A 25,441-nucleotide genomic window follows, 5' to 3' on the forward strand; every position below is an offset into this window, starting at 1 on the left:
AACCTGGCTATAAACAAAGAGCTTGATTTTAAATCATTTTAGCTTGAATGAACTCGATCTTACGGAAGACGACTAGGGCCACTGGAAAAAAAAAAACTTCTCAAAAGATAAAAGTTAGAAAGAGAGAAAAAAGTCAGAATTTTGAGTCAAAACTTCTGAGAAAAACAAGAATTAACTTTTTTCCCAAATGGCCCTAATCCTCTTCCTTACTATCGCTTTATGATTTATAATCAGTTTTGCTGATTTAAGAATAATCGGTTCAATTCAGATTGTTTTTCTTCCGCAGGTTTTTAACCTTTTGTAAACTTCTAGTTTTGCAGTTTTTTTGCAAGCAAAAGATGTAAAATCAAACTCAGAAGTGAAAATAATTAATTTCCCACCTGATTTGTCTGATGCTGCAGATTCTACTGCATTTTTACACAAACAGCTGAAAACCATTTTCTATAATAATCTAGATTACTGAACCAGAACCCAGGTGTAACGTAACGATGTTTCCAAACTTCCAGGACCATCGTCCCGCCAGCAGCTCAGGTGAGACGTGAACCTGACCCAGATGGAGTCCGGATTGTCTTGCTGCGTCTGTGTTGGACTTCCTCCAGGGTTGACAGCCAACACTGGGCATGGGACCGTGTTGCCGCGGCGGAAACTTTGCACCTTTAGCCTTAGTTATATCGGAGCTGGAGGCAGCGAGGCGGAGCTGCACAGATTGTCTTGATCCCGCCAAATACAGGCGATACGTTCACCTCCTCAAGTGCCAACAGAGAGCAGAGTGTACCTGAGCTCAAGTAAGAGCAGCACTACTTCAACATTTTTACGACAGTAAAAGTAAGCAAAATGGTAAAAAGATTACTCGAGTACTGGGTAACTGATTAAAATAATTTAATTTTTAAGAAATGCATCATCAGATGGACCAAAATATAAAGTTCTGTGGAAATGTTGCTATTTTAAAGACCGAAATGAAACAATTACAAATCCAGCAAGAGAAACATTTTTCCAAATACATTTCTTTCAATAACAAGCTTATGAAACTACAACAAACACTACAGGTATGTCTGGTGAATTTTTAGTTAAAACGAGTTTGTTCTTCATTCAGTGACGTTACTCACAGCAGTAGAATATTCATAAATTTTACTTGATGCTTCAAGTAAAAGTAAAAAGTACCATGTAGTAAAAATACTCGTAATAGTACAATTCTCCCTGCCACAAAATTATTTAAATAAATGTAACTTGATACATTTATCGAATATAAGCCCAACTCTGGGCTTATATTGTCTGAAATTCTGCTATTTTTATTTTGGTTGAACAGCTGAATAAACTCAGGCAGGAACAAAAAACAGTTTTTGCTCTCTTATTTTCCAACAGAAAAACAGAATCTGTCCGGCAGATGTCCGCCCCCTGCTGGTTGCATCCCGGTACTGCAGCTTCACTTGCCTCATCCTGAAAGAAAACAAACGTCAGGAAATGATTCCCCTTTACCTTTTTTCTTTATATTGTTTAAAAATCTTTGAGAAATAGAATGCAGAACAATGTAATGAAATTCGGCAATGAGAGCCGCTAAGAGGTTACAAATACTGAGACAATACTTTACAATAGCATATCCAATAAATTCATTAGAGAGAAAACTTAATGGCTTTCATATTGGTAAAATACCCAATAGTTTTTATATTTTGACCTCATTTTCAAAAAGAAGGTCAAACAAACACATAACGTCATTTAGCTAAGACCCAGTTTAGACACAGCCGCTCTTCAGTTACACAAGCTCACGGCTCCAGCGTTTAACAAAAACAATGGCGGACAACGTTAAGCTACTTAACCTGTTCAATTCAACACAGTTCTGATGAAGGATGTCTGTGTTACATGAGCACATTGGATGCCATGCTAAACCCACAGCACCATCTAGTGGCCTGGTGTGACATTTGATACTAAATGAAGCAAAAGATCTGTTCAAAGAAAAGGTTCAAAGAAAAGGGAGACGATGTTTAATAAAAGTCGAAACCTTTGACATTTACCTTCCTGTACTGAGTTGTGAACCATTTTAAATCTTCCTGATGGAGTTCAGCCTCCATGGCTTCCTGTTCTCAGACTTCAGGTGTGATTTTTACCTGCCAGAACAGAGGAGGACAGGAAGTCAGTCAGCTGGGAAAGCATCCAGAGTCCAGAGGTCACGCAGAAGACGACCTTACCATGGCTGCTCAGGTGGAACCGTCAGCCTCCTCTGATTGGTCGAGGCTCCTGAGGTGAGAAGAACACACAGTAAGAGCCTGGCTGTGATTGGTCAGCAGTGTGTGTCGGGACGGCCGTGTTACAATCAGTTAGAATGAGCTGCTGTTTGAGTCAGCAGGCATGAAGGCGGTCCTGGTACCGCAGCTGGTACCGACCCGGCAGAGCGGCACCAAAACTTTAAGACCCGACACCCTTTTAGACACAAGGGGTCATCTAAGGTCAACAGGGACATTCTGGCATCACACTGAGACTGGAGGGAGGACGGTTTGGGCCGATCGGATAAAAAGGTTCTGTTTGGAGAAATGGGTCACAGTGCAGACTGATAAAACTTCCTCTGAGGATCTGGGAGAACCAGAACCTCCATGAGCGACAGAAGAGTTTCCACACTGAACACCAACCACAGGCCGGTTCTGATCCAAATCTTCTGGTTCTGTTGACTGAAATATTTCCCTGCTAAAACGACTGCAAACAACCAGCTGAACAGAACCGAGGCGACCATCGACTGACCCAAAGTTTAAACTCAGTCAGAAAAACTGCAGAGAAAATAAAAAAAGCCCGACCCGGTCCAAACCACAGCGCTCCCAGTACCACCATGAAGAGCTACGAGTCCAGTTCAGGAGCAACAGAGAGTAAAACACAATCATCAGTTATTGTGCAATAATAGAGACCAAATGATTAATCAGGTCGTTTACTGCAGCAGAAAAACGTTTTGCAGCATAAACAGGAAGTGAGTCATCCAGAAAATATCACCGAGTTTCCAAACAATAGAAGAAGAAAAAAACTTTTTCCAATTCATGGATTTGTTTTTACTCCCCATCAGGGTTCTGCTGGCAGGAAGCCAAGAATTAAAACCTGAACAGTTTATGGATTTACTGCAGCAAAGTGAGGCTCCATCATGCAACACTTAGCAGATCAATAACTGAATTTAAGGTTGATTTCATTGACATTTTTGTCCATTCAGTCAAATTTTCCTCAATTAGAGCACACTGCCCAATTTTTAGTTCGACTTTAGAAAACTGGAAATCTTACGTCCATTATAAAACCGAGAAGGAAAAAAATTGCCCACATATGGAAAAATGCTAATTTTTTTCTTTTCTTGCATAAATCAACGAAACTTCAGTTGTGCTCAAACCTATGAAACATTCAACAAACCTGAGAAGATTAACCCTTTAGAGCTGGTTTGGTGACATGAGGTCACTTTGAAATTGATGTGTAAACAGAAAATATTGACTCTGGATTATTTTCTCTAACGGATTAAAAACTGGCCGTCTTTGGGTCATTAAAGACAAAAATGTCCACTTCAACAAACTGCCATCAGATATCAGGATTTTAATCCTTTAAATGCCAGTTTGACTTTGTACAGATATTTTTAAAACAAAAAGAAAATTATTTCCCAGATAAACATTTTGAACTGTTAGATTTTGTGGAATCTGATTTACAATTTATGACCCAAGTCAAAAATGTCTCATTGACTCATTAAAACCAGCTTTTGTAATTCAAATGTAATTACTGATCTTAAAAATGTGCATTACATTTACAAAAAATAAAAATAAAACAAACACGACCTCCTGCTGAAGGTGAGGAGTTCACACCAGATCCTCCTTCATCTCACCTGGTTATTTTAGTTCCACCCAGAGGTTCTGGGTTCAAACAGCCACAAACGAGAGTTCTGAACGTTTCAGATCATTTCACATTAATCTTATTTAATCAATGTTTAAATATAATTATATCCGAGTTTCACATTTACACTTAGGTGTAAATAAAAACCTCATTAAATCCAATCCAACAGAAACTCTGAATGCCACAGAAAGGCTGCAAAGAGATGCACAATCATCCAACCATACATCTTTGAAAAGCAGAAGTAGAGCCTCCTGTACAACCAACAAGAATGTAGCAAGTGGTTTCTGCATAGTAAGCCAACAACAAAACACACGTCTTTTCCAGCAGCCATTGTACAGAGCACACAGCTATAAAACCAGCTGACCAAATGTGCTGTAGCTCAGTTTGGGTTGCTGGGTACCGGCGCTGTGCCATGAAGGTTTTGAAACTGCTCCTATTCTAGACACAAAAAACCATCAACTTGCTGCCAAAAACCAGCGGGATGGATTATTCAACCGCCTGGGACGGTTTTAAAAGCAGTAGAGACCCAAACGCAAGTACAAAAACATGCAAAGTGTGAATTTTGCACAGCATGTCTCTGTTAAGGAACACTGAACATGTTTCTGGAATTATTTCCATTTTTCACTGAATCAAATATAAAATGGTAACAAGAATAGGGTTTAAATTTCAGACATATGAAAATGAAACTGTTTCATTTATGGTAAAATATAGTTTAAATCTAATATTCTAACTTGGAGACAATTATGTTTCTGTTTAATTTCAGTCAGAATTTGATTTCGAGTTGCTTTGCCATCATTTAGGTTTCCATCGTTTCAGACAGGAAGCGACGTTTATGTGGAACGGGAAGTAAAACTGTAAATAAAGGAGCTACAGCCAAGAGACAAACATTAAGCTGGTTTCCTATCCTTTAGTTCATGGTTTAAGATGAACATAACAGAATAAACAGAAACCACCTGATTTTCCTGACCTCTATCATTTATTGGAGCTAATTAGATCAAAGTTCAACAGTTTCAAAGATGATTGGATATTTTTCCATCCATAAGGGACCATAAATATTCCAGGACCAGCTCTACTAAAACATTTCCTCACAGGTTGTGATGTATGGAGCAGAAACAGATCCAGCAACAGCTTTTACACAAAACCTGCCTGATGTTTTTCCAATAGAAAAAAATAACGAGGCCAAAAGAAAATCAGCAGCACATGAATAAGAACGAAATCTGAATCAGTTTCAAATAGTTTAAGTAAATAAAAACCTTAACACGGCAGTGTTATGAATTTTCCAGGCACTTGGGGCCATTTTATAGCATAGCATATAATCAAGTAACTATACTTTCAGTTATTATAAAAATGCTATATATCAAATATCTCAATTTACTTCCTGATTTAACATCTTTAAGTTGGGCCTCTGTCTTTTTAAAAACTCCTGCTCTTTCTGAAACGCCGTCTGGGATGACTTTAGGAAGTCGCCCCAACATGGCTCCTTATCAACCCTTTGTTTTTACCAGTGTTGCTCTGAGCAGCAGCTCCTATAATGAGCTCTGCAGTGCTTTCTAACTGCTGCTGGCTAGTCTGAAGGAGCTGAGCCTTGAAGGCGGGGCTAAGTCCACCCAGGCATTTTGCACAGCTGAATGGTTGCCATGGAGATGAAAGGATTTCTCAAACATGTACGGAAAAAGGCAACACTGCAGGTATGTTTTTGATGAGGTAGTATTACAACATGGCGGAAAGCTAAAAAAAGTCAATTTTACATAGTGCTGCCCCTTTAAAATGTAACATTTCCAGATCAGCACCATGAATATTTACATGAATTCAACCTCGTCTTTACAGTTATAAAAGAAAAAAAAAATCCCACCAATCAATTTTATCCTTTATATTAAAAGATAAAATGTTTGTTGAAAGAAGTTCAACTGAAGTTAAAATCCTTGTTTCTGGTTCTGCCTGGAGATACTCAGCATGTTACTCCACACATTCTGATTCCGGTTCTGACCCAGTCAGATACACACGGGTGTATTGTTGCAAACATACGGAGAAAGGTAACGTACTGCCCACACACACATACAGCAGAGGTCAACATGGTGCTGCATTCCCACCCACACACCCCGGTCCAGGCCCGTTTCTGCACTGTGACGCCATCCTGTCAGTGTGATGCCAGAAGCCCTCAGCGCTCCTGAGAGAAGCACAGCTGCAATCAGAAACATGGAGGGGAGGGGACACTTACCTTACTGTTCAGATCATCTGTGTAAGCATACCTCTGGCTGCAGTGTAAACAAGTCCAGGCTCTACTGTCCACTGACCTCTGCAGAACTACTCATCGTCATAGTAACCCAACTGCAGAGGAGATGTGTGTATGGAGAAGCGGGCGGCCTGCCTCTGACAGCAGCTAACGCACCTCAGGTAGCCAACGTCACACACAACCACACACACACACAGCGTCCATCTGCAAACGTTAAGCTGCCACTGGAGGCACTTCATGTTGGGATGCACTGGAGGTCAGAGGTCAGATTACACCCCTCTGGGTCGGTCCAGTTCTTCTACTGAAAATGTGCACTGAAATGCTAACGATACACATGGCTAACACCAATAATTAACATGAACGTGATGCTAGCTGTTAACTGAACACATGCAGAGCAGCAGGTAAGGCTGCATGCTGCCAGTTCTGGTCTGAAATATCCAGTTATGAAGCCAATTATACGGAGAACTCACTGAATGCTGCACTGTGCACCATGACCCTAATCACCTGTACCTACAGATGCAACCAACAATTATGTTGATGATTAATCACCCAGATAAAAAATTGGCACATTGTGCAGATTTTTAATTTAACAACTTAAGTCTTTTTACATACATTAGAGATATATTAATACAAATGAAGACATAATAAATGTATTGTCTAAAATGCAATAACAGCATTGCTTTAGTGAAAATGGACCAGGTGAAGCTAAAACTATGCCTCTTGAGTTTTGTGTTTTTATCCTAAATATACATTTTCAGCAGGTAAATACAGAACTGAATGTTCGTCTTTCAGTGCCAATTAACAATACATAGATTTCTAAATTAGTCGACTATTTCAATAATCAATTAATTATAATTAATCTGATTAATTGTTTCAGGCTTATTTATATCTAACCTGCAGTGGGTGTTCAGGCAGGAAGGGCTTCAGCTGAAAAATAACTGAATCTGAAACCATATTCATAAAAATCCCAACCTAAAGATGGAACATATGAGTTTGTTTCCTTAAGGCTGACTTGTTATTGTGAGTTGAACTGAAATGTTAGCATTAATATTTCATGCTGGTCAACCTCGAAGCACGGAAGGTAAGCTGCAGAAGATTCCCAGGTAAATAGCCTTCCTACTAGAGTTTAATAAACTCTGATGCAGTCAGTCTGATGTTTTTATTACTGACTGGCTAATTCAATTCAAAAGTCATTAAAACATTCAGTAATAGTTCAATATCTCTTCTGTGATGGAAACATGTCTGGGTTTCCTGACTAACAGGGGGAAACATTTTCATTTCTGCTCCAACTGAAGCAGGTTGAAGGTTGAAGTCTCCTAGCCCACAGTGCTAAAGCAACATTTCATAATAACTAAATAGGATTTAACAGCATTAGCAATGCAACTAGAAAATCGTTCAGGCAGTGGGTGAAACCCAGATCAGACGTCCACATCCAGGTAATAAACATCTTCCCATGAAAAAAATGCATTTTGAAGACTTTTGTGAAGACTTTTTTGAATCCAAAACTTTTATTTACTTTAATCATGAGGAGAAAAGGTTCAAACTTTCTCTATCAGCACAGTTGAAGAGTGGAATTCTGGGTAAGTTTTCTGTCCCAAGAAACATTTCCATGTCTGTTTCTAGTTTTAAAAGCTCAGCTACAGGTGAGCAACACGCTTACTGCCAAACAGGCAGCATCTAGCTGCGTTTCCATTTTAAACGTGTGTAAAAATTTGTCACCATTAGTATATTCTGCCAATGTTAGAGAAAAAAGCAGAACAATTTTACAACTGCAGTGTTTCCATTAAATAGAAAATGCAATAAAAATCAGACGTGATTAAGTTTGGTCACGCGACAAATCATTGAAAAACATGCCGTGCCATCACTTCCTGTCATCTTTGTCATTTCTGTCAGTAGCAACATCCTATTGCTAATCACATAATGCATGTGATGCAAAAAAAAAAAATAGTTTACCACTGCTGTTTTACGGAGTACACTGATTTTGATGCAGTAGAATAACTACCATGTCAACGTAGCACAAAAACTTGTGGTTTTTTTGTTTTTCCAAAATTGGCATTTCCACTTACCAAATTTATTTTTGGAATTCCAATTTACACAATTTTATAGTCAATGGAAACGCAGCTAGTGATCAAAGACCTTTTGATAAAATTGATCACAATTTTTTCTTACAAAAAGAGCAATAAATAAAAAGCATCAGGCTGATTTATCTTACAGATAATTTGTTCACGCTCATTATGGAGTACCACAGAGTTGTGTGCTTGGATCCCTTTTCTTCGCTGTATATGTTCTTCTGTTATCAGACAGGTTGGGGTATATTTCCACAATTATGCAGATGATGTACTCAAAGCCTGATGAATCTAATAAATTAGGCAGACTACACACTTCTTAAAGACATACTCAGTTTTCTGCTGTTAAATTCAGACAATGTGGAAGCTCTTTGGAGCAGAGCATCTGAAAAACAAACTCCGTACTTAACTTGGATCTCCAGTAATATCGTACAAAGACTTCGCATCACCTTTGACCGGGACAGGTTCCTTCTTTCACCTGCACAATTTTACAAAATGAAAAACATCTCATACCACAGTGACATAGGAAAACTAGTCCATGCGTTTGTAACTTTAAGGCTGAACTATTGTAATTCTTTACTACCATAAAGTTAAAAAACTGAAGCACTAAAATCTAGAAGATTCATCATATGAGATCTGATTGGTCCATATGTTCCCAACAGACACTTCAAAGTGCAGTAGTGAAGTAGAACGGGAGGTAGATCTTTTATCACCCAAGTTTTTTTCCAACACACTTTTAAAACTTGACCTTTTTGATAAAGTTCAGAATATAAACTAGTTGTACCCATCTTGAAGCATCTCTGCAGGTATGCTGCTGTAGGCATGGACTGCTGGAGGATACACTGACCACTTTTTCTAACTACCATCATCATCCACCATCATCCCATACCTGCTGAAACGTTATCGACTGGAAACAATTAGTTGGAAGGAAGGTTTACTCCTTGATCCAACTGGCTGGTGTGTTGGATAAAAACCTTTTACTGTTGGGTGTAATAAACTAAATTGCACTGCATTAAAATGAGGATCAAATGGGAGTTTTTGTTAATGAATTTGAATTAGTTCTTGTGATTGCAGTGAGATGAAAATGCATTTCTTGATATGAAGTGAATCTGTTCTCTTGCAAAGTGCCTTGAGTTGAGAATTGGTGATAATATAAACTGAATTTAATGGACATGGAATTAAAATGTAAATCTATAAAATTGCAGTAAAACAGCCAATTACAACAGCTGCTATGAACCGTAGTCATGACATTAGATATTGTCAACAATAGTGTAAACTGCAATAAACCCAAAGCTTCGTTTTTCTCTGTGTGGTGAGAAACCTCAACGAAGCTCATTTCTAAAACAACCAGGCTGATAAAGCATCTGTTTTAGAGTTAAGAGAAAATGTTGGCTTTCAACGGTCGAAGGAATCCAAACTACGCCAGTTCCCAATGTTAATGATCAACGAGGGAAGTACGTTCTCTGCAAGTTTATTTTTTACCAGAGCAGCACATGAGCAACAAAAGGGCATCTGCAAAGGAGGTAAACAGGAGTTAATGATGAACTGACGGGAGACAATGCTGACATTTTCCTTTGGAGAGCAGAATGCACAAATTGAGCAAACTTTTTCACTAAGAGATCAGAAATTACATCGTTTCAGACCAAAGGTAACCTCCAGGTTAGTGCTACAGTAAAACTATGAGAATGTCAGCACTAAAGCAGATTTACAAGACGAAATGTGGAAAAAAAAACTTCAGCAAATGATTTGTTCATAATAATCAAAGGGCAAAACTGCAGAAAATTCTTAGTAAAAATCAACTACAGAGCTTTAAGCCCAATTTAAACCTAATGTAAAATAAGTCTGGTTTCCTCCACTGTTGATAAAAATCACTTCATGCCTTTTTCCAATGCAGGTGATTATTGTCAGCGAGTCATTTTATGCCTGAATATCGGCTACTTACTAAAATACACTGAGGTCCACAGATCAGTGGTGTCAAAGCCTTTGATTTTTGGCCACATCAAGATCACAAATGTCCTCAAAGGGCCGATTGTGGCAGAATGAAAACGTACATAAACTGAAAACATTAATAGCAGCCCCTGCATTCGACTTAACGAAACCTGTGTACTTCTTAAAATTAATATTGAACACCTTTCACACTGGAGTAATTTGGCAGTTTACAGATAAAACAACTTATCTTCAGCCTAGAGGGCCACATAAAAAGCTATGGAGAACAAAAAAGTTCAAGCTTGTTTTAAATAATGAAATTAAAGAGGGGAATTCTGGGAGTTTGTACCCATGTCACTGACGATTATTTTCAAACTTCCCCAGTGCTTTTTGGAGCACAGCTCCTACTGCCAAAAAACAACAATTTTCATGTCTGTTTTTGTTGTTTGTGGTTAAAAAGCTCAGCTACATGTGAGCAACGTTTCCTGCTGAACTCCGCTCCACCTGGGGTAACCGGACAGGCTGAACTAAACACATGACCAAAGCACCAGCGACACATCAGGAAGATATTTCAGTGCCTGGATTTCATTTATGATGTTCATACCAGAGCTTCTGAGATACCATTTAATATTAAATGGTATCTCAGACGATACCAATTATAATAGATTGTATTTACATGACAGATTACAGTTCGTTCATATTGAAAAATCTTCACACATCAGGATTACTTATGGAGTACCACAGGGTTCAGTGCTTCCTCCTATTTTCTTCACTATACAGACTGAACTAATACGGTCCAGCAGAAGCTACAGACTTTCTTGGTTCCTTTCCATAGTCCAACATCTTAAAGATGATCAAACCTGTTAAAGAAGAACAAATTGTATACAACACCAACAAAGAGACACAGCAATACAAATACACAACTTAGCTAAATCAGTACTATGACTGACGTCTTGCTATGCATGATGTTTTATTGTAAAAAGAAAAGCTAAACATTGCTATATATGCAGTTTTATTTGGCTTTTCAGTTTGTGACTCAAGATGCCTTTTAAGTTAACACTCCAAGATGTCCAAACATCCATCAATGCCTATTCCATAATTAGAGAATTATATGAAAGGATTTAAAAACGTTTTCCAATGTAGGAATATCTTTTATTTTGCAAGTCATCTTGAGTATTAATCTGGTGATGCTGAATTTATATAGTTTACCAGATTAAATCATAAATATGTATACAACTCATTTTGCAAACAATAATTAACGTTGTGGGGGGAAATGAGGATTTCTACTCAAATAGAAGGAAGTGAAAATTATCACAACTTTCCACAACTTCATCCAGAAACTCAAACTTCAGCTTTTTGAGCCAGTAAGATTATAGTACATTGGACAAAACAAATGGACTTATATTTAAAAATGCATTAAAAACAAGTTTGAAGTATATTCTTTAAACTTTGGATATATGTTTAATTATATGCCACTAAATATTTGTGATACTATAAAAAATAAAAAATCCCCAAAAATAGAGGAAATAATTTCACTGAGGAAAGAGCAGGAGAAAAATCCCAGCACGGCTGTTGATCTTGTAAATCATCTTATCGTAAAGCTATTTGTCCTTGTTTGAAATAAACAGAAATACTATAAAATAAAGCACATTTGCTGCTTGGATCTATAAATTAAATCAATGTTACAATGTCTTACAGTCCAAAACCTTTAGAGCTGGTCAGACCTGTTAAAGAAAACATTCATACAACACAAACATGTAACATCCAAGCAGAACAAGCCACATTTATCCAATGTTAAAAGTCACGTCTGATCTGATTTAGGCTGAAAATAAGGCCTTCATTAAGTTTGAAAAAATGTATAAACTCTTACCCGTTATAAACTCCAATGTTCCATTTAAATATTCTTACACATCTCACAATTCCTACTTTGAAGTGGAGGCTTAAAACTTTCCTTCTGAATAAAGCTGATGGTCTGGTTCAGATTATCCGGAGCTTTCTCTGTAGCTACGCTGCTGCAGACTGAGGCTGTTGGCAGTCAAAATTACCTCCTACTTTCTCCTACTACTCTCCAATTTGCATTATTTGCTGCCATGTCAGTTTTAAACTTTACATTCTTTCGTTTTCTTCAAATAAGCTATTCCTGGTCTTGTGTTCAGTTGAGCTCTAAACTCCTCTAGCCTGTAAAAGTGGCTCAGAGTTTCTCTTTGGCCGTTTTTCTCCAGATGAAGCCTCTAAATGAGCTACTGCTGCCACTAATATCTTACTTTTCTCTAACATAGAAAGCACTCCACTGCACAGTGGTGCAGTTGGTAGCAATGTTGCCTTGCAGCAAGAAGGTCCTGGGTTTGATTCCCGGCCTGAAGTCTTTCTGCATGTTGTCCCTGTGCTTGGTGGGTTTTTATGGGGGTACTCTGGTTTCTTCCCACAGTCCAGAAACATGACTGCCAGGTTAACTGGTCTCTAAACTCTCTGTAGGTGTGGTTGTGTGTGTGCATGGTTGGTTGTCCTGTCTGTCCCTGTGTTGCCCTGCGATGGACTGGCGATGTGTCCAGGGTGACCCCGCCTCTCGCCCATTGACCACTGGAGATGGACACCAGCACCTCTCGCAACCACAGTAGGGAAGATTATGTAAGATAATGGATGGATGAAGAAAGTTCTCCTGAATCAGTGCTCATGTTTTTGTGTGTGCTCTGTCTTCCCAAACCACCAATCGGTCGTAGCAGATGGACGTTCAAAGTGAGTCTGGTTCTGGTTCTGCTGGAAGTTTCTTCCTGTTACTGGGGAGTTTTTCCCTCTTCACTGTTGCTACATCCTCATCTAGGAGGAGTGAATGGTGGAAGTCAATCTGATGCAATCTGTTGAATTTCCTTAGATAGAAAACCAATAATCTAAACTTGGTGGATTGTTTGATAACTGGGATCAACTAGATTGGATTTAATTGACTTGGAAAGTGTATGATTGAATTGTAAGGACTTTTTTTTGGTAAATTGCATTGAGTCGACATGTTGTGAACTTGTGTTTCTCATCTTCTAGCTTCAATCAAATAAAATAAAAAAGCTGAAAAAAAGTCTGACAGATAAAAACGACAAAATAAAAAGGTCCAAAAACTGACATCTGGATCCGTTTAAAAGTTTCCTTCGGAGTTCAGTAAAAAATGGGAATCAATCAGAAAGAACAATATGGAAAAAAGCTTACCATAACGCATGCAGGTCCATAATTATTCATACCCCAGTCAGATTAAGATTTAGGGTTAATCTTAAATGTACCAACTGGAAGTAATAACATTTGCTCAGAGTAAACAATGCAAACAGCTGCTTGGTAATTAAAGAAGCATTTAACTGCTGCATTATCAATTCGTGTTCATCATGAAATAATCATAACATGAATCTTTTGTTTTTTTGGTGACTCATTCAGGTGATTTTGAGCGATTTGCAAACAGAAATAGACTTATGTCTTCATTTAAACTGCCAGGGGTTTGAATATTTTTTGGATTAGCTGTAAATGACTGATGTAAAAAAAAAAAAAAGGTAATTACTTTTCTGTTATTCAGGATCTGACAAAAGCTGTCAGTAGTTATGAAAGTGTCAAAGATTATCCAGAACACTTTTGAAATATGGACAAGATAATTTTATGAAACATTTATTTTAATTTTTAAAAATGACACCATGGTTTTATTCACAATCTACTAAAAGGCTAAAAATTGTCTAATTTAGTCGCAATAGACAATAATTGCTGATAAATACCAAAAGGCCGCAGACATTTATTATGGGATTTTAATATTTCCGTAGATATTAAAGCTGAAAGATACATTACCTTTTTAAAAAACAGGATGTTTACAGGTTGGTTACATGTCTTCTCCAACTTCTGGGTTTTCAAACTAGGATCCAATCAGAGGTGATCCTCATGCCAAAAAACAGAAAACCCACCAAGTTTGGGGTTTCACAAATTAAAAAAAAAAAAAAAAAAAACTGTCCAAACTGACAAATGTATGAATTTTAATTCCAGAGTAAAAGATTTGATTCAGATTCTTTAAAAATTAAAATAAAAAAGTGAAACAACCGTTTTTTTGAAGGCCCTTAATAATTGTGCTTAGAGGCCAAAGCTGGTAGTAAAATTATTTTACCACATAGGGTGGAAAGTTGAAATCCAAACTGCTTTTCAACGTTTATAAATTCAGTCTGGATTTATTCAGTTTATATTCTGACCATATAATTATCTGGGATGTTAAAACTATGAACAGGAAACTGCAGCTTCTATTCTTCTCCACTCTGAAACCTGAGTGAAATAAAGATTGTTTTCTGGACATGACGGCCAGTAAGGACCCTGTGAAGATCAGACTGCAGTCCAGAGTTTTATCACGGTACCAAGCAGCAAGGACAATACTCCTCCCACTCAAAAGGTGGCGCTAAACACATATGGTGTCAGATCATGAGCAGAAGAACAACAACGCTTGTTCTTAAATGAGAAGACATCTGCTGCTTTAACCAGAGAGGATGATTTATCCCTCAGGAACCAGGTATAAAAATAAATGTCAATATTTTGGTGAGAAATTGATATTTGTGCATTCTTTTCTCCTCATCGGAGTAGACCATTTCATCACCCCAGCAATTAGCATTGTTGTCCAGCAGATATTCAAAATGGTGTCACACAAACAACCGAGGAATCCGACATTGTTGTTTAGTCAAAGTCTGGCAGTATGAAACTAGAGGTGCAAAGAGAGACTTCCTCATTAAATACCGACACCATGATGCTCAGTAACTAAAAACACCATACTGAGGTTTTTGTTTATGGTTAAGGTAAGACCACTCAAGCAATGAACGAAAGATATTTTTTAACAAAAAACAATAATTCTTGATATATAATAGGTTCTACCATCTATCCAGACCGAACTCAGCGCTGCTCATTAAGCACAAAGGATGCTGACTGGGATCAAGATGTTTTGCCTTTGAAACCGTTTTACATTTTAAGGCACATTTGCTACAGTAAAGAAACGTCATCTTCTTGATAAATCACTCATTGTATTGAGTCAAATTCAAAATTGGCTAATAATGACATTTACATGCAGAACCGTATGAAACTTGAGTGCCAAGCATGCGTGTACAACAGGTCACAACATGGCAACTTGGTGAAAAGAAAAAGATCAAACCGAGTCCATGTAAACTGGAGAACGTCAAAACTAAAGCAATTCTCTCAGTAAGAGAAAGAAAAGATGGACGCAGCACAGAAGGGCAACCAGCTGGTGTGAAACACCAGCAATCCTCAAAGAACGTAGGGCCAGACACAGAAATGTCATCAGTCCGTTGTTGGGATCCAGAAAAATCACTAAACTACGGCTAATAAATGAGCTGTTGACGAATGCTAAGTGCTACATGCAGGGAGCTCACTCAGCTGCTAAAAGGTACAATTTTACCCTCTTTGCAAAAGACAAACATTTGATGATTTTTAGTACAGAATCTGGCATATTATACACGGTTTTAGATTAGAAATATTTCTTTTATGAAAATTCTGTTCATGTTTCAAACTTGAGACAAAGTGAAGGGCAACAAAAGGGTTACCAATGCCTCTAGTCAATTTTTAAACGTTAATGTGAAATGTTTTATTTCTGATCTGCTTTTGAACTTAAAGTTTTCATACAAAGTGATGTTTGAATTGTACTCCATTTTAAGCAATAATAAAAAAAAAACTTAAGTTGTTTTCAAAAAGAAAATGCATGCTTTCACTCCTGTGCATTTAAAACCGAGTGTCAGAGAAATAAGAGGTAAACTAAAGATGAAAACTGCTGCAGAGGGTCACATCTGGACCGCGCTGGTCCGTGTGTTAACACAGGACCGGTTACTGGAGTCCATGCTTGGACAGTTTTCTGAGTAATTGTGACACTTCTGAATAAAACAGATTCAAAAATAGTCACAAGGCACCACAGTTTGACGCGTCTGCCACCACCCAGAGGCAGCTGGTGGGGCTTGTTGCCCTTAAGATGGCAGTGATTTAGTAAAGTCATAGTTGGGCTGTAATTTGTGGGACTAAATTTAAAGAACAAAAATAACGTTTTGTGGGAACAAAACATCCCATTTTGACAGCAACGACAACCTCCTGAGGAGAATAATAAACTCTTAACACTCAGGCAAGAGCAAGCTGGTTGAAACTGCTCTGACTCAAAGATCATAAGACATTTCATGAATGTGTGGAAAAGGTCACAAGCACATTAGAGGCATTGAGCCCTTCCAGTAAACACTGACTCAATGAAACGAAGCGAACCGTCAATCCAATCACAGACCTACTGGGAATGAGCGATTCTGAAAGCAGAGATACCAGAGTTCAATGGAGTGATCTGCTGTACACCAATTAGCAAACTAAAGAGAAGCGAGTGTGACCAAACAGCTGGACTGACTGAGAAACTTCACTGAATACTGAACTGCATGTGTATGTGGTCATTAGCCCAACTTTGAACCCAGGAAGCCCTCACAGACCCAACGTGATTGGTTTACTGCCAGTATTTCTTCAGTTATCATCTTGCTGTAGGAAAATGGTGGAATCAGAATTGAGGTTTAGGAATAAACGTTAAAGGTTTGTCCTGATGGAACCAGTTTGTCTTTATTATAGTCATGTTTCAACTCCAAATAGTATTTTATGGCACAAACAAAGCCATAGGAGGTTCAGAAAGGTTACAGTTATCACTTCACGACGATTCACAGAAAAATACATCTAGAAATGAAAAGGATACATGGTCTGAAAGAACAACTGGATCACACCGGGGTGACCTTTCTACACTAATGGCAATACAAAGTAAAAAAAAAAAAAAAAAAAAAAAGTATCGACTTAATTATAAAACTAATCAATTAAATGGATAAAATGATGCAACAGTTTCAACTTAAATACAATAATTGTGACTCAACATGTTCGTCTTGGAGTAGCTTTACAAATATTGCTGCTGGAACAAAACGCAGCGTTTAAAAACGGGGTTTCTTAATGGGGCCATCAAACTCCTCACGGACGCGGCCGTACGCTGCGGCACCGGCGCCCATTCCTCTAGCGCCGCCCTGCACATAGCGCTCGCTGCGCTGCTTTTGTGGGAATTTGCAGGGAGATGAGGATTAATGTAAGGGAAGGAGTCGGTGCGAAAGCGGCACACAGTTCATGTCCATGTGGAGACGTGAAAGAATGTGTGGAAAACAGGTGCGTTGTATGTATTGTGTGAAGGTTTATGAAACAATCAGCAGGAGACGCATCCGGAGAAACGTTCGTTCCAATAGAAGGTCCACAGGTGCCACAGGTTACATACAGAGAAGGAAGAGAGGGTAACGTTTTCATTAGTCTGGGCCTTCCTGTTGTCTTCTGCTCTCCAGTGCATGCTAGCCTATAGCACATAATGCTCTTAAGGTCCAGTACAGACCATATTCACCAGCTGCTAATCAGTCATATCGCAACACAGTTTCTATAGACGCCACTGAGAAAAATACCCAGCACCATGTTGGAGGACAAACAATTAGCTTAAAAACCAGAGAAAGCGATCATCAAAATGACATTCAGGATGATGAGATTTTTTTCTTTAACAGAAAAAAAAAAAGAATCTCAATCATAGGACTAGGAGCAGAAAGGACAGCTAAGTTTACCAAACACATTTCCAGTTTGGACTTCAATGCCGCAAATGTTTGTGGAAAAAAAGGAAACGGTTGGAAACAGGTGTGACGTTTGCTAACCGCACCGCACAGACGTGACCTGTTGGGCGCGTCTGTCAGTCAAACCTCTAACAGCGGCTGATTTTCAGACCTTTGTGGTGGTAGATAAGATTGGTCTCTCATGCAAGTATCCACCTCGGTTTTAAAGTTCAGTGTGTTGGGTACAATAGAATAAAAATGTATATATATTTAAACTGTAATCAGCTGTAAATAAAATTTGTATAATTTCTGAACTTGAGAAAGTGTGTTGCTGATCATTTAAAATAGTCTTTTAGAAGTAAATCTAGAAACTTATTAAATAAAAATAAATACCTAAACACATCTGTGTAAATAATGTGCTATCCTTCAACCTTATATCAAATATGACTTAACATTTTTACCAGCGTTGCTCTGAGAAATAGGTCCTGTTATGATCTCAGCAGTTCCACCAGGTGTTTGATAATTGCTACTGGCTAGTCTGAAGGAGTTGAGTAGGGGGAGGAGTTAAGCCTTGAAGGAGGAGCTAGGTCCAACCAGGAGTTTTGCACAGCTGAATGGTTGCCATGGAGATTAAACATGCATGAAGGAATCGAGGGAACACTCCAGGCATGTCTTAATGAGGGAATATCATTATATCATGACAAAAATCTAAAAGTCAATTTTACACAGTACTGCCCCTTTAAGCTGTTGGATGTCCTCCAATATGGCCGATAGGAAGTTTGTTGACGTCCAACTAAAATATTGTAGACAAAAGATCAAACCTTCATGGATTCCACAGAAATATTATATGAATGAATAAATAGAATTAAAGATAACTGAACCATTGTTTCAATCAGTATGAATTTATCCTCCCTCAGTTTAAAACCATAAATCAAGAGCTTCACAAGGGATGACAGCAATAGACTTGGAAACTCTGATGAATTGTTGCATAGATATTAGGTAAGAATATTAATTAATTCTTGCAAAAATAAGAGTAAAAACTTTCCCATACTAAATTATTTAAAGGTCAGCTTGGGCTACGTTCACATAGCAGGCAGGACATATTCTAATTTTTCATTGCCTAACCTTTAGCTTCCTTGGTCTTGTTATAAGTTTATGACGACACTGTTGGCTCTCACTGCTCAACAACTCAACAAGCTGATCCATAGACAGCAGCGTCCGTCATTACTGCTGTAAGCAGAGTGCTGTTGTGTGACGTCTACGTTCTCCTGTACATGCGGGACGCTTTGGGATCGTAAACCATTCACACAGAAGTCTCACTGCGGTCGCATTGAAACGACCATGAAAAAAAAATTATGTTGAATCATAGAAAAACTAATTGTAACTGAGCATCAAGACGTGCTGTGTGAACGTAGCCTTAGGTTCTCAGAACCAGACCCAAGTCAGAAAAAGTGTCATAACTAGAAAACGAGGGATGAACTGGTGTGAGTTGCAATGATACTAAAATAACACCTAAAGTTATAAATTAATATTGTACTATTTCATGAGTGACAGTCTGATCTCAAAAGATCTAAACTAAGGATAACTCGACTTTAGACAGTAACCAGCTGATATTCATAGTGAATTCTTGTTAAAGAACTTATTTATTCTAACCGTTAAACATTTACTTAAAGCAACAACAGTGAAATTAAGTAAATGCCACATTTTTAATTAAGATTACGAGAGCATTAAATCTTAAGAGTTCTGAAGTCTTTAAACTGCTACTCTCATAAACAGCATGAGAAACTTTGACGGATCATCCCTTGTATTTTAAAGAAGAGCCTTTGCTGCTGTAACGTAGTTCAGCAGTGATCATTTAGCCTCTGATCGTCTCTGAAGGGGCTAAACATTTAACAGGCACTGCAGCAGTGCGTCTCCAACTTACCTTAATGTACATTAACAAAAAAAAAAGTCAAAAACAAAACATTAACTCAGTTAACACAAAGAGGAAACAGTTTTTCATTAATCACAAGAATAACAGAACCTGACGGTGGTTCAAAGTTCAGAGAAACAGTTCTGTAGATGAATGATAGTCACAGAATGACCCGATTTGATCCAGAGTATCGGATCGGGAAATGATCAGAGTTTATGATCATCTGAGATTCTGTGTTTTATGAACTTATGAGTCTGAGTTTAACCCAACAATCACAGTTTTTTACTCATTAACCTGAAGATCACAGAAAAAAGGAGAATATTTGCTGCTTCAGCTAATTGTACAGTGCCCAGATATAGCCACACATGCTAGCATTAGCCCAGAATTTCAAACACCATTACCAGGATAAAGACACCAGTGTAACAAAGCCTGTAGCTGGACAGGTCCAGTCAGAGACTCTATGAACGGTCCAGACGCTCAGTCAGGGCAGCTTGGAGGATTATTTTTAAGAAAGTTTTTGGCAGACAGAGCTACAAACCAGCTGTCAAAGACAGCCGTTTTTAATCAGGCTTCTGAAGGACACCATTTAAATGAAGTGGGATTACCATCACCAATCTGCCCAAAGCAACTACATTTCATCACATTTTGGCCTTTATTTTAGCTCATAGGAGCAAATGGGGGGGGTATTAAAACATCAATAAATTATCATGATAAATCTGAATTATTCTGATCAGAAATATTTTTTATGATAATAAGTAATGACAAATTCCCAGTCCTACAGAGAGCATTATAAAAGCTTTCTGGACTTTTGCAAGATTGCTGCTGCCAAAATAAACCATTAAAAGTCACTTCAGGCCCCAGATCGCCTGTATGGGACACTGATGGAGAGTCAGAATCAGATTAGGTTTTGACTGGGACATATCTACTGAAATCAGACAAACTATGAATATGGTGAGTTCTGCAGCATGTAAACAGCTGTCAGCCGAAAATCTCTTCCAGAGAAAAAATATATTTCACTCCAACACACACCAACATGTTTACAGCACAAATAGTCTCCATTTTTGCCTGACCCCTCTGATGAAGTCCTTTATGTTTTTAATACCATCATCCTGCACTAAAAGCATTCTAAATTTGCAGTTACAAAAAAAAAAGTTACTAGAAAGTGAAGGTAGCGGAGCAGACCGAGTACAGCCCTACTAAAGGTCTCAAAGTTGCTCAAACAACAGAGGTAGAGATATAGATTCCACACATCCACCCAAAAACACAAGTTCCCATTTCTGTGGTTCATCAAAGTTATGCCTTAAAGTAAAAATGGAGCAAACGTTTCAACTGGAGCGCTGCTGATAGTTACAGAAAAAAAAAAAAAAAAGGTTTTCTGCTGTCCACAAAACAAAGTGCCTGTCACGCTCACAAGAGACAGGGCTTGCAAAGATCCTCTATGGACACAGATGACACACTAGAAGTGAGCAGAAGGAACATTGACAGATTTATCTGGTGATTTAGTGCAGGATGAAGGTTTTGTAGCTAAATGTGATTAATCCAGGGCTAATCAGGGGACAAAGCTGCCATGGAGAACAATGTTTTAAAATCTTCATATTCCAACTATTCGCCAACCACAAAGTCTTAAAAAGAGAGGAAGCTACTTGAGTTCTACGCTGCTGCTGGCCCAGCTGGCCTCCATGTCTACAATCATCATCAGAAATTTAACACAAATAGAAAAAGAAAAAATAAACAGCCACATGTGAACTATATTCCCAAAGTGGGATACATTACCATTTCACTGGTCATCATGCCTCCTGGAGACGATCCCAGTCCAGACTGACCCTCAAAGCCGAGGCCACTCATCGCAAAGTTCTGGCTGGATCCGCTGAAGGCCATGTCTGATGAGAAAACAACGCGTTAAACACCCCAGAGTTAAAAAACAACTCAGTCTCTCTTGACTAAACAAACTGAAAATGTCTCAAACTGACTTTAAAACTGAATTACACATCAAACTGAGCTTTTTGTCTCTGGCGTAACTCCATCTATCAATGCAGTGGAACTTACCTCCCATGCCTAAGGAGCCACTGGTGTGCATCCGTATGTCAACGTCTCTCTGTGAAACAGAAATAGCAATCAAACAGGTTTAAAAAAAACAAAAACAAAACTTAAATCATATGTTGTTGAATTGAACATAAAATTGCTCTTACATCCATGAAGTTTCCCATTCGGTAGTTTTCTTCACGCTGACGGCGCATCTGTTCCTCCATTTCCCTCTTTCTGAGAAGCTCTTCTTCCCGTCTGCGCCGTTCTTCTTCCTGTCTGTTTATTTAATAAAACATAAATAAAAATCATCATAAGTTCCTCAGTGTGATGTTTGTTTTAATTCAGTATTACCCTAAAGACACACTATATTTCCATATGGTTACAAAATCATTCTAAAAAATCAAAACTGATCATTCTCATACCTGAGCTGCATTTCCTTTCTCTTTTGCATTTCTTGGTTGTGCAGTTCCTCCATGCGCCGCAGCTCTTCCTGCCGCCTCAGCAGTTCTGCAGGAAAACAAAAACAATGATTATTCTGATGATCACATAAGCAGAGAACAGTAAACTGGCAGATATTGTTTAATTTTCTATTCACTGTAAAACTGCAGCCTTTTGTTTTTGCTTTAGCAGCTTTGGGACTCACCCTGCCGCAGCATGTTGGCCTGATGCTCATGGTAAGCATCTTCCATCTCGCTCTCCAGTTTCTCGCGCGCTTCACGCATGTTCTTCTCCACCTGCTCCCTTTGCTGCTTCTCCATTTCATCCAGAGACTTCCAACGTTTGGAATATTCAAACTCAAAGGAGCCGGGGCGGGGAAAGCGAGGAGGCTGCTCACGCGCTCTGAAACACAAACATCCAGCATGTTAGACTAGACTGAATCATGGAGGCAGGTTAGCATAACACAAGCAACCGAATTAGCAAACTTACACTTGAAATTTTGGGTTTTTCTGGACAAATTTCTCAGGAAGTCCATCATCACAATCAAACTGATCCAGAGGCTCAACAACTACAGGACGGGGCGACCTGGAGAGAGATGAATAAGTCAGAGAAATCATTCAGGAACTTTTGCCATCAGGTCTCAGTTTTGTGTGCATAGCTAAAAAACAAGCTTACGCGGTGAGAAGGAAAACGCCCTCGTTGCATCGGTCCAGAGCCTTTTTGGCAGCGGCTCTGGAAGCAAACTCCACGATGCCGCGCCCTGCAGAGCGTCCGCGATCGTCAACGACAACGACAGCCCTCTCGACCATCCCGAACTGCGAGAAGGCTTCGTCCAGGAGCTCGTTGGAAACAAATGGAGACAGATTCTTCACAGACAGCGCAGCGGAGTGTGTAGCAAAACGAACACGAAGTGGTCTGCCCTTCATCGGATAGTCGTCCATCTCAGCTTTAGCGATTTCTGCCAGCGCGCGCGACTCCTACAACACAAACAGGAAACAGATTCAGCTGGAGAAGTTTCTCGTGCTCAGCTGGTGTCACAGTTCAGAGCATCGCCTCTTACCAGTCTGATGAAGCCGAAGCCTTTTCCTTTGTTGACGAAGACTTCAGAAGGTTCTCCATACTTTGAAAAAAGTTTCCTGAAATCATCTTCTGTGATGTCATTTGGCAGGTTACCAACAAACAGACGGCATCTCTGTGTGTAGGACTTCTCTCCAGGCTTCAGCAACATGGACAAGGCTGCCTTGAACGTCTGTCAACGATAAAACAGTCAATTAATTCAGGGACAAACTCCATTCAAATTATATCAGCTTTTTTTATGCCCAGGCTTGACACAAAACATTTGGACAATATGTATTCATTCTGGACAATAAATGGTCCCAGAAGTTATTGTAATAAACAGTAATATTGTTGTTTTGAAACCATTTTAAAATAATATGATTGTAATGGCATAATAAAGCAAAAACACATTCTCAAAGATTAATAAACTTTAAACTCTAGTGAACATTTAACACTGGAACTGGAAGACATTTTAAATACCCAAAACAAATCAAACAACAAATAAAATGAATTATGAAGTCTCTAAACAAAAATATCCTTAAAAAGAGCTAATTGAGACCAAAGCATCAGACTGAAGACTTTTGTCATTTGTTTTTCTTTTTTTTGCACGTTTCTTAGAATCGGACCATGTCATTTTTAATAACACAGTATTTTATTATGCTCTAAATTCTGTCTCACTGTACAGTGTTTGTATTTTATTTTTATGTTTAAGTTTTTGTGTTAACTGACATGATTTGGCTTTCTTTTCTGACACCTTGCTGCTGATAAACCTGAATTTCTCAACTGAGGAAGGTTATTTATTCTCTATTCTCTACTAAGGTTGAGCCCATCCAGCCCAGATGTAGGTGCATTTCATCGTTGCTTTATTTTCTTTTAGTTCTAATATTGATTTAAGTCAAGTAATTATTTAACATGAAACAAGTTAGTACCTCTTGAGAAACCCATTTGCAACTAAAAAACACGGATACTAAATTTTCAGCGCCTTGATTTCTGTTTAATGAAATAAAAATAACCTCTCAAAGTGAATCACTGTTAAACAAGATGGCTGCGGGCTAACGTCAGCTAGCTTTTCTTCACCGTGTCTGTCGCCATTAGCTGCTGCTAAGTCTTGTTAATCTGACAGGTTTTAGACTCACCCCTGCTTCATCTGGTTGGCTCTTGTTGGGATCCTCTTTCGGTCTCTGTTCGCCCATCGGTTCCGCCCTTTGGGGCGGCTTAGGGCCCGAACCCTGGACTGGACCGGTCTTGTTGCCCTGTTGGGGACCAGACCTTTGGCCCTGCTGTTGGCCTGGTCTAGACGCCTGTTGCGGACCGGGCCGTTGGTTCTGTTGGGGACCAGGTCGCTGGTTCTGCTGGGGTCCAGGCCTCTGGTTCTGTTGGGGACCAGGTCGCTGGTTCTGTTGGGGACCGGGTCGCGGGTTCTGCTGTGGACCGGGTCGCGGGTTCTGCTGTGGACCGGGTCGCGGGTTCTGCTGTGGACCGGGTTTCGGGCTCTGCTGTGGACCGGGTTTCGGGCTCTGCTGTGGACCGGGTTTCGGGCTCTGCTGTGGACCGGGTTTCGGGCTCTGCTGCGGAACCGTCTTGGGGCTCTGTTGCGGTGCGGGTTTCTGGCCTTGTTGTGGACTCGGCTTCGGGTTTTGCTGTGGAGTCTGCTGCTGCTGCTGCTTCTGCGGCTGTGCGTTGGCATTACCAGCCGGAGTCTTGATCTGCTGGTTCTGGTTGGCCTGAGCGGGGGTCGTGTCCGGTTTTGGAGTTGAAGTCTGGGTCTTCGACTGGTCCACAGGAGGGTTCTGTTTCTGCTGCTCTTGCTGGGCCGGTGGTTTCTGTTGGTCCATCGGGCCTTTCATGGTGAGGGCCGGTCCGGGGCTCGGTGGAGGAATAATTGGCTTCGACTGGTTTTGCGCAGACTTCTGTTGGGAATTCTGGCTATTCGATCCGCTGAAGTTGTTGTTGCCTCCCCTCCGGTTCTGGTTGGAGTTTTGGAAAGGGTGGTTTCGGTAATGCGGGTTTCCCATTAGGCCGCCACGCATAGGGCCACCGGGACCTCCGCCTCTGCGTGGCTGAAATTGATTCATCCCGTACCCACCACGGTTATTGTTGAATCGAGACATTTATCCTTATGCGAGCGAAAGTACTATTTAAAAAAAACGCAAATAATTAACTGCGTAGTTACAACTTTAACAGCTCCTTAAAGGTCCTCAAAATGGCGACCAACGGTCGAGCAGAAATGAGTCTTTCTTTCTCAGAAGAAAATGATGACTCCGCCCATCTTCACCCAGTGCCTCTGATTGGTCCGTCGCTACGTTTTTGATGTAGTTCGAGCAGCAGAGAAACGAATCCCCAGATT

General features: G+C 39.4%; 1 protein-coding gene across 4 annotated transcripts; it reads right to left on the reverse strand.

Annotated features, from left to right (window-relative positions):
• Positions 1-1,332: 1,332 nt before the first annotated feature.
• sfpq (splicing factor proline/glutamine-rich) lies at positions 1,333-25,434 on the reverse strand. Of its 4 annotated transcripts, XR_476795.2 has the most exons (12): positions 24,231-25,431; positions 23,099-23,287; positions 22,714-23,015; positions 22,528-22,623; positions 22,244-22,440; positions 22,023-22,107; positions 21,765-21,876; positions 21,622-21,670; positions 21,349-21,455; positions 2,184-2,232; positions 2,010-2,102; positions 1,333-1,437 (listed from the first exon to the last, which is right to left on the reverse strand). XR_476795.2 is itself a non-coding variant. In XM_016675296.1 (11 exons), the coding sequence occupies exons 1-11, from the start codon at positions 24,779-24,781 to the stop codon at positions 17,016-17,018; spliced, it is 1,755 nt and encodes a 584-aa protein (XP_016530782.1). In that variant the 5' UTR covers positions 24,782-24,877; the 3' UTR covers positions 10,381-17,015. The 4 variants fall into 4 exon arrangements, 3 of the variants coding, with proteins under 3 accessions (XP_007560066.1, XP_016530782.1, XP_007560067.1); XM_016675296.1 differs by lacking the exons at positions 1,333-1,437; positions 2,010-2,102; positions 2,184-2,232 and adding an exon at positions 10,381-17,129 and having other exon boundaries at positions 24,231-24,587; positions 24,635-24,877; XM_007560004.2 differs by lacking the exons at positions 1,333-1,437; positions 2,010-2,102; positions 2,184-2,232 and adding an exon at positions 9,617-17,129 and having other exon boundaries at positions 24,231-25,432.
• Between the last annotated feature and the right edge of the window lie 7 nt (positions 25,435-25,441).

The sequence above is a fragment of the Poecilia formosa genome, unplaced genomic scaffold (assembly GCF_000485575.1).
Source record: "Poecilia formosa unplaced genomic scaffold, Poecilia_formosa-5.1.2 Scaffold112, whole genome shotgun sequence".
NCBI classification, from domain to species: domain Eukaryota; kingdom Metazoa; phylum Chordata; class Actinopteri; order Cyprinodontiformes; family Poeciliidae; genus Poecilia; species Poecilia formosa.

What these genes read in the sequence shown, in the direction of transcription:
- sfpq (XM_007560004.2), bottom strand. Translation starts at nt 25,205, where the DNA reads ATGTCTCGATTCAACAATAACCGTGGTGGGTACGGGATGAATCAATTT. An exon ending in GCCAACCAGATGAAGCAGGG is followed by an intron (nt 23,288 to 24,230) that starts GTGAGTCTAAAA and finishes TATCGTTGACAG; the next exon opens with ACGTTCAAGGCAGCCTTGTC. An exon ending in GCTTCGGCTTCATCAGACTG is followed by an intron (nt 23,016 to 23,098) that starts GTAAGAGGCGAT and finishes TTTGTGTTGTAG; the next exon opens with GAGTCGCGCGCGCTGGCAGA.